The sequence below is a fragment of the Vanellus vanellus genome (genome assembly GCF_965231255.1).
Source record: "Vanellus vanellus genome assembly, chromosome: 4".
Lineage (NCBI taxonomy): Eukaryota > Metazoa > Chordata > Aves > Charadriiformes > Charadriidae > Vanellus > Vanellus vanellus.
Genome location: NC_138909.1, coordinates 54,079,960 through 54,092,679, shown reverse-complemented (window position 1 = coordinate 54,092,679; position 12,720 = coordinate 54,079,960). Strand labels below are relative to the sequence as shown.

General features: G+C 42.5%; 1 protein-coding gene across 1 annotated transcript in view; it reads right to left on the bottom strand.

The window, feature by feature from the left end:
- The window catches only part of HGFAC (HGF activator), a gene marked incomplete at both ends in the record, with an annotated part of 43,200 nt that extends 35,617 nt beyond the window's left edge, over positions 1 to 7,583 (bottom strand). The window contains 3 exons of the mRNA XM_082483139.1: positions 4,009 to 4,105; positions 5,945 to 5,999; positions 7,518 to 7,583. Of these exons, the coding sequence (XP_082339265.1) occupies positions 4,009 to 4,105; positions 5,945 to 5,999; positions 7,518 to 7,583 (218 nt within the window). The remainder of the gene's footprint in view (positions 1 to 4,008; positions 4,106 to 5,944; positions 6,000 to 7,517) is intronic.
- Between the last annotated feature and the right edge of the window lie 5,137 nt (positions 7,584 to 12,720).

The following is a 12,720-nucleotide window of genomic DNA, read 5'->3' as shown; positions in this document are numbered from 1 at the left end:
TTAGCAGAGGGATGTTACACGGGGGAGCATGGAAGACATAAATGGAAAAGGCCCTGTATACACTGAAAGAATTTAAGAAAACTCTGATCATTAGGAGGAAAAAAACAATTTATATGCAAATTAATACTCTCTGGAGTCTGTCCGGCAGCAGACAAGTTCTAAGCAAATGGAAACTCAATTTTTTCCCTCTTAAATGTTTTTTCTCACCAGAGACCCTGACAGAGGCTTCTTCCACTAGCTTTCCACAACCCACTGGTCCTCCCACCCAATGCTCTTCACAACCAGTCCCCTCCTTCCCTACTGCCTTGCAGTGACTATGAAGATGTTGGTCCTCCCCTGTGATGCCAGGCTAGCTTCTCAGTGCAAGGCTTCTTACACATTCACATAATCCTTTTATATTTTCCGCCACTTATCTCTCACTGTATGGGAGAAGCTCAGCACATCCTCAAAGCTATTTCACTAGTTTCTCTCCTTTTTTTTTTAAAATCTCTTCTTTGCTGGGAGGCTTACCAAAAATGTAATAACAATTTGGTCTTATGGAATGTTACCTCCAGCACCCACACCAACCAAATGGGCTTAATATTTCTTTGTGCTACTTGTAAATGGGCCCACTCCCTAAATTTATAACAAGTGTCTCTACATCACACTGTCACATAAAGAAAATGTTAACAAAAATATGAAAATTTAAAGACACGGATACTGAATTAATTACACCAGAGAAGTTCACTACTAGGGATTGATTTAAACAACATTTTAAACCCATGTGTGGTAAACAACATGGGAATGGACAACAAAATGGTGTGTCACAGATGAGGCCTGACTGCTAGGCAGGATAAATGGAAAACGTGCTGGTTTACCCATCAGGAGCATCGGGAGCCTTAATAATAGGATGGTTTGGAGATCAAGCAAAGCCTCGGGCACAAGCCAAACTGGTGTAAGAAGAGAGCTCTGCCATCATGCCTGGTGCTGTCATCATGTTCAAGGCTTGGAGGTTCCCTCAGACCTTTTTAGATGTTGTCCTGACCATGAGAGATGGCCAGACTTCACCTGACAACACCAGAGCAACCACCACCAATGCCAACAAAATCCAGAGTCTGATGCTTGGTGTCTCCTGGCTCACCCCACATGTCCTTCTCCTTTCCAGAACTGGCATAAACTCTCCATCTTGTAATCCAGCTGGCCAAAACACTCCTTTGCACTGTTTTCAGTCTGTGGCCAAAGTATCAAGTCTTCCCCTTTCCAGAGAAGACAGTAAGATCATGCCTTTTCTATACAGACCTAAGCCCACCCTTTCAACCTGGCATAATGGGGACCCATATGTCCAGCACTCAAGCACAGGATAAGGCTTCTCCAGTCACAGCCAAATCTGAGCCAAAATCTGCTCCCGTCATTCCCCTTGAGCAGGAACCCATCCCACCGTGGGACACAGAGGCAGGGCGCTGGCAGCATCCCTGCAGCCACAGCATGGCTGCAATTCAGACCACCTTCCCAATCTGCTCTCACAGGCGTTCATTGCACACCCATTTTGTCTGTCCCTACACTGCTTTGTCTTTCTGGAGGTACCAATGAACTTCAGCAACAGTTCCAGCTAATTTTTTCTCTTCAGCACAAAAGGTAAATTTACATGACATCTTTAGTACCCGGTAAGAGGCCTCTAAACAGGAATTTATCTGTGAAAACAGACTATAATTAAAGGGAAATGCAATACAGGATGTTGTTAAAGGAAGTTTGTGATTTGAATACTGCTATTATTTTGTCTTCTTTCCAGCATTTTTGATAAATATTTATAAAGATACAACTTATTTGTTGCTCTCAGAGTAAGTAGGAAGAGGTTTCTGTGGTCAGGACTCTGATTTATGTTGAAACATTTAACGTTACAAATGGACAAGGTCATGTCTGTTTGCTTCCACATTTAGCCCTTTTAATCAACATAGTAGCTTTCATAAATGAGATGTTCAGCTTTTTAGTAAGATAGACACTGCTCTTAAACTTTTTCTGCAGGACTATCTGCTTGTTGAACTTAATATGATGGGCTACCACACAATATCTGTGTCGTATGTAGTATGAGAAAACATATAATAAAATTGAAGCCAATTGGAGCAGGCTTTGGTTCACACTGTAGACTCCTGCCTTGAAGTACGGCTTGAGGACTAAGGACAGGGACTCATTAAGTGAGTAATGCAGCATTCTCCTGGTGTGGTCTTCTTGTGCATGGCCCCAAGGAGGCAGGTGGCATCCAGCCTCTCGTTATCTCTGTCATTACTAGCAGCTCGCAGGCCAGCAGGAGCAGGAAGGTCACAAGCCTTACCCTCTCCTGCTGCCTGCCAGGTCCCCTGGGATCAGTTATCCAGCATCAATCCAGCATGGCCTAGTGCCAAGTCACACAAAAATGCACAGAGCAAGTTTCCTGACTGCTATCCGGGGCTCTTTTCCCGGCATCTCTGTGCCTGAAGTCACACGTTATATTGCTTTTAGCTTATGAAAGCAGAGTAAACACTGGCCAGAAGGTCAGCCATGGGGTGAAATGGCCTGTCAAAACCAAACAGCTCCAGCTGTCCTCCTCCTTGTCTCCCCACTTGTAAATGGCTTTTTAAAAATCGGAAGCATAAGAGCAAGTTGTCCAAGGTCTGCTCTAAAGTGTGCTCCAACCTTGGACCCTATCCATTTGCGGGTTTTTCCTTTTTTCCATTTCTGTGGCCTAACTGACTAAAAACAAATACACAGAGTGTCATGTATTAACAAGATCCATCTTAAGCATTGCATTAAATTAAGTTAGTCCAAAGTTCAAACTCTTTGTGGCTACTGTTCATCAAGGACAGGGTTCAAACTGGAAAATTAGTCCAGTCCCCTTACTTTTGTTAAGATAGTCTCAAATTCTTGTTTTCTTGAGGCTTTTCTTATCTGGATTGTAACTATGGATGTTGGGGAAATGAAGTGGCCTCCTAGCTTGCAGCTCTATGTCTATTTGTGTGAAGTGTGTGGTTTTTTGTTTATATTACACCAGAACTTGCACTTCAAACAGATGTGCCATCACAAAGATGACACAGATCATGAAAAAATTAGACAGTCCAGTATAGAAAACGAGAGTTCTGCCCTGCATAGGCAAGAAAAATACTCTATAAACCAGAGGTCCCTTCCAACCCTGACCATTCTGTGATTCTGTGTTATCTCCACCCTGAAAACATGCAAGTATATATCTTCACATAATTCATCTCTGCATGCATATTTTCACATTAATGGTACACTTATATTCTCTGCTTTATTGCCTTTGATTTCTGTTAATATACACCTGTTAGATAGGCTTATCTGCAAAGTTAGTCTTGTTTATTCAGTGCTTGCTGCAGGAGGGTTCCCACCTGACTGCCCTTGCCCCAAAATGAAAAATGAAGACTTTTAACAACTTCTGCATACGTAAAAGAATAACGTTTGCCCAAAATAAGGAGACCTGGCCTTAAATGCACTAGTAGAATAAATCATTACCCTACAAGTAGGAGATTACTACCTCACCTCTTGGTACTGCACTGTCCAAAAGGGGCCTGGTGCTAATCCGAAGAGAAAAAAAAATAAACTTTTCTCAAAAATTAGATGGTCTCTGCTGCAGTACAAGTATGGCCCACACAAATCAAACAATTCCGTAACCAAGCATCAGCTCTTACAGCTGTCTGTATTTCTCCTTTCTTCCTCAGCAGAGGGTCATGCCATCAGTCCTGGCCTTTCTGTACAAGCTCTTGCCACTCATATAATTTGCAATTCCAATATGAAGGCCAAGGAGGAAATATTTCTGCAGTTCTTGAGTTTCTGTGGCCCTTGAGACCCCATGCCTGGGCTCCCTCCCCTCTAAGCACAAGCCTTGACCTGAGGGCCATGACTACAAACAGGAGAACTGCATGGCTTTCCTTGGGCACAACATCAAGCTCAAGTTAATTGTTCTAACAACAAGATTAAAGCACTAAAAGGATGACATTTTCATTTGAATGCTGTCTTCATCTATGAGCAATGTTAACTTACCATTTCTTTCGGGAAAATAAATTTGATAAACACGAGTGATAAAACCTTCCACCGTACCGGAAAGGAAATTTGCATAAATTTCCATCCTCCGTAAACACTGAAATACAAGAATAAAAACCTCATCATGCAGCTGAAATCCAACCCACAGGTATATGTATTATATGTTATTATATGAAATAATGAAGATAGATATCTTCAAGTTCTTCAGCTGTACTTTGGACTCTGTGTCTGTAACTTGCAGTGCATAAGAAGAGGTTTGAAATCCTATGTAATGACTGAATCAACAAAGATTAATGGGCTCTGCAGTAGAAAAAAGATCTCAGATCATTTCAGCTCAAAATATATTGCAATTTCTGGTACAGCAAATGCCAATTATATTCATTAATTGCAATAATCATTTCTAATTATGTAGTATTGTAATAGCATATTAAATTGATTTCTGAAGTAGTATCCTTTCAGGCTCCATATCACGTTGTAACATCTGTTTAAAACGATTAAGGCACCAGACAGTACAAACTGAAATAGAAACAGTCAGGAGAAAGAAGGTTTTAAAGGTTGGGGGAGATGACAGATAATTTGATCATACCACCTTCCCTTTGGGATAAGCAGGTTCCTTACAAGTGGGGAGAAATCGATGGGACTGGTGTCTGAAAAGGGCAAGTTTTATGTTTACCACATCAGTGATGGGAGTCTAAGGAAGGGTGGTGGGAGTCTAGGAAGGGTAGTGGGAGTCTAACAGGAAAAATCCTTCAAGATGAGTCTTAAGAATGAAAGAGACTGGAGATAAAGAAGACAATGAAAAACTGTCAGAGCTTATTTAACCATTAAACTAAAAGCAATCACTTCTGAGAGCTGGGAGCGTGAACGGGAAGCCAGCCACTGACGTAGGAGAGAAATGGGGCATACAACCAAGCTGGCAGCACAGCACATTTCCATTTCTCAGTGATGATGTACGACTACTCCTTATCCTGAGCTTACCCCTTCCATCATGGCTGGGCCTCCTGCACACCTTTGCAATATCTGTTAACCCTCACAAACCCAGACCCATCATCTCAAAGAGCTGCTGAGGCCAGTTATTAGCATTGTGGAAAAGATAACCTGTTCCTGTGGTCCAAACGCTTCCTAACCGGTTGGAATTATGGTCACTTATGTGTCCTAACTGTCTACTTATCTGTCAATGTGAAATAGCTACTGCCAGCCACTCTGCTGTCCCTTTTCCAAGCCTGGTTTTCATTGTCTGAACTAATTAAGCAAAAGTTCAGATATTTATCTTCCTTGTCTCATCGCTCCTGTTATAAGCAGTTGGGGGAGTTGTGAAAATACATCCATTCAGAAGACATATTGCATCCCAAAGCCCATTAAAGACTAAGCTATAAAGGCACCACTAATGGCCTGATTCATGTAATCCTTAACAGCAAAAGCACAGGACAACAGAAGTTTTAAAATGGAAGTCTGCAATGTGCGCGCACAGCCAGGACAACTGATTATTTAGGTGCCATCAAAACAAAGGCATCCCGCCAACTGCAAGGGGCCCAAACCCTTCTCCCACAGGGAGATGAAGGGCTGCAGCAGAAACAGAACTTATGCATATCAAAGAGCTTATATACCTTAAAGATGCAGGGCAGACGCAGCTCTGATTAAGGAAGTTGCACACCGACAGCCACACCGTGTTATGAGTGAATATAAGCCACATCAGCTGAGACAAACCGAAATCCTATCAGCACCTTCCCATTAATCCACACCTGAAGGAAAATTACCTGAGATTCCTGAGCTAATCCCAAATTCCCTTCTACACAGAAATTAATATTGGCATAACCATTCCATAATCCTTATTCATGTTGAAACAAAGACAGGCTTACTACTGACTTGCACAGCATGGATACAGACAGGCACATCATTCTTACTGTCATGAAACCTATTGGATTTGACTTTGTACCTTGTGGGCGAGTGAACTCATGTTTTGAGCCTCTTCCTGCCCCAGATTTGTAGTGCTACAAAAAAAAAAAAAAAAAAAGAATGTGGATTGGAGACACAAATTCACTCTGGGAACCATCCTATAGCTTTCCAGGGTGCCCTGAAATTGTGTTTCTCCCAGTGCTTCTGCAAAGTTCTCATTTTTTGTGTGTGATTTTTGCTGGGGCACAGTCTGATGAAAGAGGGTAGATAAACACTGGCTCGTGAAAGGTCTTTGTTAAACCAGGAAAACACAGCACAGCACAAAAAAGGCCAAAGCTCTGCTCCATTATATATTTCTATTGCCAAAGGATACATCTCCTATTTCTTTCGGCAGGAAGCATATATGCATTCTGGGGACAGTTCACAGTTACAAATAATATCCCAGCATTTGACTTTTCCTGCCATTTAGCTGTATCCCCCAGGGCATTAGTTAAAAAAGCAACCTCTACTTTATTAGGAGCTGCCAATCAGCAAGCAAAGAGCACCAGGCTGAGCTGATTTTAAGCCACAGGAAATAATAAAAAATGGTAACACACGTAAAGTGCCAGCTGTCATCACCTTTGGTGGCAGCGAACTATAGCAAAATAAAATATCACAAAAGCAGTCAAAGAAGCAGCACATCATGAACGCAGAACTGGAGAGGGGACATAACAAGTAAGGGATAAGACAAAGCTGCTTCTAAGATATATAGGGAGGACTGGAACAGTTCTGAGGAAGAAGCAGTTTTTGCACTGCACTGACTCCGCCAGCACTGAGCAGCCTCCAAAGGCTTCAGCCAGGGCTGATCTTTTCCTCGGCACCACGAATATTCCTCTCTGCTCCCACCTGCAATGTCTTAGGAGATACTTCACTGGGTCAGTTAGGATTATAGCATCATTTAAGTACATCTGAGCTAGTTTTAAACTAGCTGGTGAAATAAGGCTAACCATAAAGCCACACAACGGGGGGTCCGGGCTATTAGCTGCACTGCTAGTCCATGGTGGGTGCCAGGCCATGGTGGGGTTTAAGCAAGCTAACAAAGTCAAAGCATCACGGCCACACTCGGCAGTGCTTCAGCTGCCTTGTAGACATACCCCAAAAAAAGACACAAGGCACCCAATGAAAACACTGAAGGGCATGGCACGAAAACAGGGAGAGGTTTGAAAAGAAGGGGATGGTTACCTAAGCTGGCATGTTCAGTTACCAGGTAGCAGCAAAGTCTGGCGGGGTAGCACTCTCCTTCCATGCCACTGCAGGTACATGCTCGTGTCAATACATTTCTGAGATGCATTTTCAAAGTATTTCAATCTTTGTGGTCCTTCCTCCCTTCCCACTCTTCCTCCCTAGCAAGGCATGGGTGTAAGCAATTTCTATGAATGCAGATACATATGGGTCCCCTGCTTAGTCAGCATTCCTGTGAGCCTTCGTTTAGCAAACCCCTTTTTGTTTTTCATTTGAAGCGCTCTTTCTTTCAGTCTGGTCGGCAGCTTCACTCATCTGACCCCAAGGCAACCTTGTCCTGCCAGCCAGCACGTAGGTGGTCCACCACTCCAAAACAGAAGAATCAGACTTACCGTCCTTGTACAGTCACTGCTCAGAGTCAGAGCCAAGACAACAGTGAGAGGAGCACAGGCTTTCATCTTTGCTCTCCTCTCACAAAGGTTTTGCCTGGCAGAGGGAAACTTCCAGGGCTGGGCTGAAGCAGGAGAGTGAGTCAGCAACAAGCTTTCACAAGGGACTGTGATTTACTTGACTTTAGGGTATTTTAGTTTTCTAAGTAAGCAGAGCTGTTATCGTTGTTAATCATTAATGTTTTTGTGGGTAGATGGGAATGCCATGTAGCAAGATACTCTCCCCAAACCAAAGGGAGTGAAGAGTTTACAAAGTGCCTGACCCTCGGAGATGATCACTGGTGTACTCAGCAAGCGTTTAAGAGCACCTCCAGAGGAGCTGATCAAATGTTGCTCGTCATCAGAGACGATTTACCATCCAGGCCTCTCCCATCTCTTTCCCTTCAGGAGCGAATTAAAAGCATGGCATAGCAATAACAAGGAGCTCCAAGCAAGCCCACTCAGGAGATGACATTACATTGCAAAATATGGGCCAGATCAATGCTGATATCAGACACAAGAATTACTCATTAACAGATGGTTACCTGCCCAGCCGTGACTTACAGCAGCAGCCTTTCAGCAACAGACTGGGAAAATTAAAGTGAAAGAAAATAAACATTAATCTGACAAAACATTTAGTGTACCAAAACCTCCCTTCTGCAGCCACCTGAGCAAAGCCATCTCTGTCTTGTGTTTGGCTGAGATGACTACACTGCAGAAGCATTTCTAATAGGGATGCGGAGGGTATTGCTAAAACTGAGATTTCACCAGTGGAGTGTGTTTCAGCCCCACCTTGCCCCACAACCAAAATCCACAGGTTTGGCTGGTACAACTGTGCCTATGCATGCGGCTTTTGCCAGCCATGTCCTGTCAGTCAGGGACCGCACCTCTTCACACCCAAAATCCCCACAGCCACAACAACAGAAAGAATACTATAGTCCTTGCTTAATTTGTGCTCTACCCTTTGAAGTTTCACCAGCACAGCAGCGATAGGGATGTGATTTTTATTTTTTTAACCCAACAAAACCATGGCAGTAGGGCCCAGTGGTGCAGTGGAGCTACCCCAGGACAATTTTGCCGTGACGGTTTATAATGTTGGAGGGGATTTCCACTGGCTGTGCTATCACACTGCTGTGTCTGTTGTCACAGTAATAGCTCTTGTTAGTGCAATTATGCGTACCTAGGTTTATGGACAAAACTTTCCTTCAGTCAACAAGGCTTGGAACAGCAGAAACCAGGGAAATTTGGAATTTTATCCCCAAAATCCAGCAAAGAGCAAATAAGCAGAAAAAAATTATTTGCCTCTATATATCATTCGTTACCTGAAGATTTGAAGTAAATAAAGTTTCAGAATACAATTGTGGAATTGATCTGTCTTATTTTCACTCATTTCAAAGATGGAAATAGGATGTACTGTCTGATCTGCATGGGGACACCTGGCAAAGCTGGAATATAGATTGCCACTTCCTACCCTTATTTTTGACTTTGTCCATCAGGCTTCAAACTGGTAATGCCTATACAATGGCTTGTAGACATCTGCTTACCATCCAGGCTACTGAAATTGTGCAAAGAAAGAAAAAAAAAAAAAAAAAAAAAAAGGCCATTATTCCATCCAGAGTTCTCAAAAGCTCTGTGAAAAGAGAGGAGTGGGGGAGCAAGGACTGGACAGCAAGAGGAGGAGGAAGATACTTCTTTAAAGCTGGGGAAATACCCTCTCCCACACATTTCAAGAATGAAAACCATCCAATTCCAGGACTAGAAACATTGTAGTTCTGTGATGACCAAGGCAGGTTGTAGAAAACATTTTCCCATACCTAAAAGTAAGAAAGAAGAAAAGCAATAATGTATTCTGCGTCCATCGGTCCAGCTGTAGTTCGTAGGCAATGAGCTACAAGCAAGAGTTGCAGACTGTCTTTCTGGGGAGTCACAACTCTAAGCTTTTAGCTCAAACCGATTCCTCAACGTAAGAAAAAAGGAAGAAGCACCAACATCAGGAGCCATTTCAACTGATAGGACAGTGTTGGCACAAAGCAAAAGGAAAAAACATCAAAGCCAGGAGCTGCAACAGCTGCCAGAGAAGCACCACCATATAATAGGAATGACCCCTGAGTAAGGTCTGAATATCGACCAAACAGTGACTTCAGGGTTCAGACAGATCATGAAAGAACCCCAACTACTACATGTACGCTGTCTGAACAGGTCTCATGGCCATAGAGAAAAGACAGAATTTAAGGTGTGGGTTTTTGTGAATTATGTTAAATGGTCTGTGACTCTTTCAGCTATTTATAACCAGAAGAAAGTCCGCTTGCCTGCCTTCATCAGGCTTTTCCTAGAACCAGTAAAAATGGGATATGCCGCATATTTTTTTGAGAAACATTGTATCTCATCGGCAAGACACTACTCAGAAAACTGAAGATTCAGTTTTAATACTGAGTTCTTATAAACCTCACAGGGCTTTGGGTACTTGGGAGTTCACAAAGGTGAAGAATAAGGTCGTGGCTGCAGATATATGTGTGTCATTGTATGAAGCTTTTGGCCGTGAGCAGCAGCAGAAGTGTGCATGGAGGGACAGCTGGGGAACAACCCTGGGGAAAGAGAGCTGACATGCATGAATCCCTTACACTGGTCCAGTTTTATGTCATTCCGGATAGAGCCACCCAGCAGCACAGTCCTGGGTGAGCTGGGAATGACCCCAAAGGCAGAGAGGCACCAAGCAGGGATGCCACCCCTTCCCCTAACATGTGTTCAAGTGTGACTTCACAGCCTCTGTCGAGAATCCAGATGCACAGAGCTTCCGCTGAGCAGATAATAAAAATGAAGAAAAAATAAGCAGCACAGAGCTTAGGGAGTTTCAGCAAGTGTAACCCTTTTTATTTACTCACATACGCTGGTCTGCAGTCACTGGTACTCAGTTTACGGGAATCGCACCTGACCTCAGGAACGGACTAACCAGAGATGAAGGCAGAACTGGGGCACGCAGCCCCCCACCTCCTCAGCACACAGAGCATCGAACAGTCGGTGCCCACAGCAGCTCTCTGCCTCTGCCAGAGACCAAAGAAGCACCTTCTGCTGTTTGGTTTGTATCGCTCCAGCTGAGAACCCACCAGCTTCTGAGACCCAGGGCACCATACCAAAACCATTACCCCTTAGGTCAGGCTGATGAGCCCACAAGAGCTGCTCTCCTTAACCTTCTAAAATCAGTTAATGTGTGACTCATTATTTCCAACATACTGAAGGAAACTTTCCATAAAGGGAGAAAACAGCCAGGTGTGTATGGAGCAAATACCATAACAGCAAGAAAAAAAAGAAAAGGTATGGAAACAATCCATATGGCATTCAACATAAAGTCCCTAGCATTAGATTTTAGACTTCATTTAGTGCCCATTTCAAGTGAGGTTCTGTAAAACAGTAAATAAATATAAATAATAAATATAAATAATAAATATAAACAGTAATGTTAATATTAATGTTACTGTTGAGATTAATGTTAATGTTACTGTTAATATTAATATTAATAATTATATTGCTTAATAATATTAATGTTAATATTAATATTATAACCAGAAGAAAGTCTGCTTGCCTGCCTTCATCAGGCTTTTCCTAGAACCAGTAAAAATGGTTAATATTAATATTAAAAGGTTTGTGTGTATATATAAAAGAGAGGAAACATGGAAATGGGAGTTAGTGGAAAGACCTGGCTTTGGGGTGACAGAATATTTGGCAGCTCTAAGGCCTGGAGCCTGTAATGCAGCTCATCCCACCAGTGAAACTGCAGCTAGAGCCTGGTTCTTGTTTTCTAAGAAAATACCATTTTCCTCTTAAATAAAGGCACGTTTTGATTCTTAACTTTGCTGCACATGATATTGAACATTTCTTGTGCAGCGCACACAATCCAAATGCATTTAGAGCCAGATTCTGCTGCTGCTGAAGTCAATGAAAGGTTTCAAAATAAGACTAGGAACTCTTCATCCTGTTTGCAGGCTGTAATCCTTCTGTATCAAAGGCTGAAATCCCTCAGTTTCAGCATTTTTCCCTTAGTATTGACATCTTCATGGGAAAATGAAAAGGCAAATAAACACACAATAAATGAGCAGAAAGAGACAGCAATCCTTGCTGCAGGGGGTATAGCACATACTGATAATGTTGCCTTATACATCTGCCTTTTCCTCACTTCCCACACTGCAATGTTTTTTATTTCTTTAAATTTAACAATAATTAATAAAAGCCCAGACTGAGCCCAGACTCTGAACTACTTAGTAATAATGAAACAATGATAGCCATCCTAAATCATTAAATACCAGCAAAAAGTAAATTAACTGAGTCAGCCACCAATACGAAATAAGAAAATTGCTTTTTTTTTTCATCAATTAGTTCACTAGACATAAATGGAAAAGACAAGTTTAAACACACACGCATCCATTTGCATTCATTCCTGCTTACCAGCTACCAAGCAGACTGGGGGATGGTTATCCCATGACTGCAAGTTAATTAGTGCTCTCCATTTTTCCGTTATTTCCTGACCATTGTAAATGTTTCTGAGAAATTTACCAAGTTACTGCAAAACTGAAGAAAAATTATAAACTTTTCTAATGACTAACTGATTCGCACATGTATATTTACAAACTTCTGTGTTTTTTCACAGTAGCAAGCTAGTAAGGCTTTCTTCTTTCAAAGCCAGGTTCTTCATCCCTTGTGAAGGTAACGTATGGCAGCCAACTAACAGGGCAGTGTTGCCTCCTGAGATGATCTGATTTCCGGGCTTTAGTTGACATTATCGTGATGAAGCCCAAACCCAGCTTCCTGGGTGAGGAGACAATTGCAGGCTACGGCCCAAGGAACCAGGGCTAGACCTAAGGTCTCTGCAAGTGTGCTGTGTCCGAGACGTTTATACAACCTGATGAGTGCACGTGAATTGGAAGTAATTAGAATTATTTCTAGAATCCAAAATACAACTATACATTCATCTTTCAAGGAGGGTAGGATGTAAGCAATCATGTGTGGCAATTCTGCTCCTGGTGTACCAGCAAGGGACTCGGTGCCAACATGAGACCGACGGACAAACCCTCCCAACTCTTTATTCTTTTCCTTTGGGGGACCTGCAAATCACGCTGCAAACCTTGTCACTGTCAGATGGGATTCCCTTCGTCTCTGTTGCTTGAGATCATTC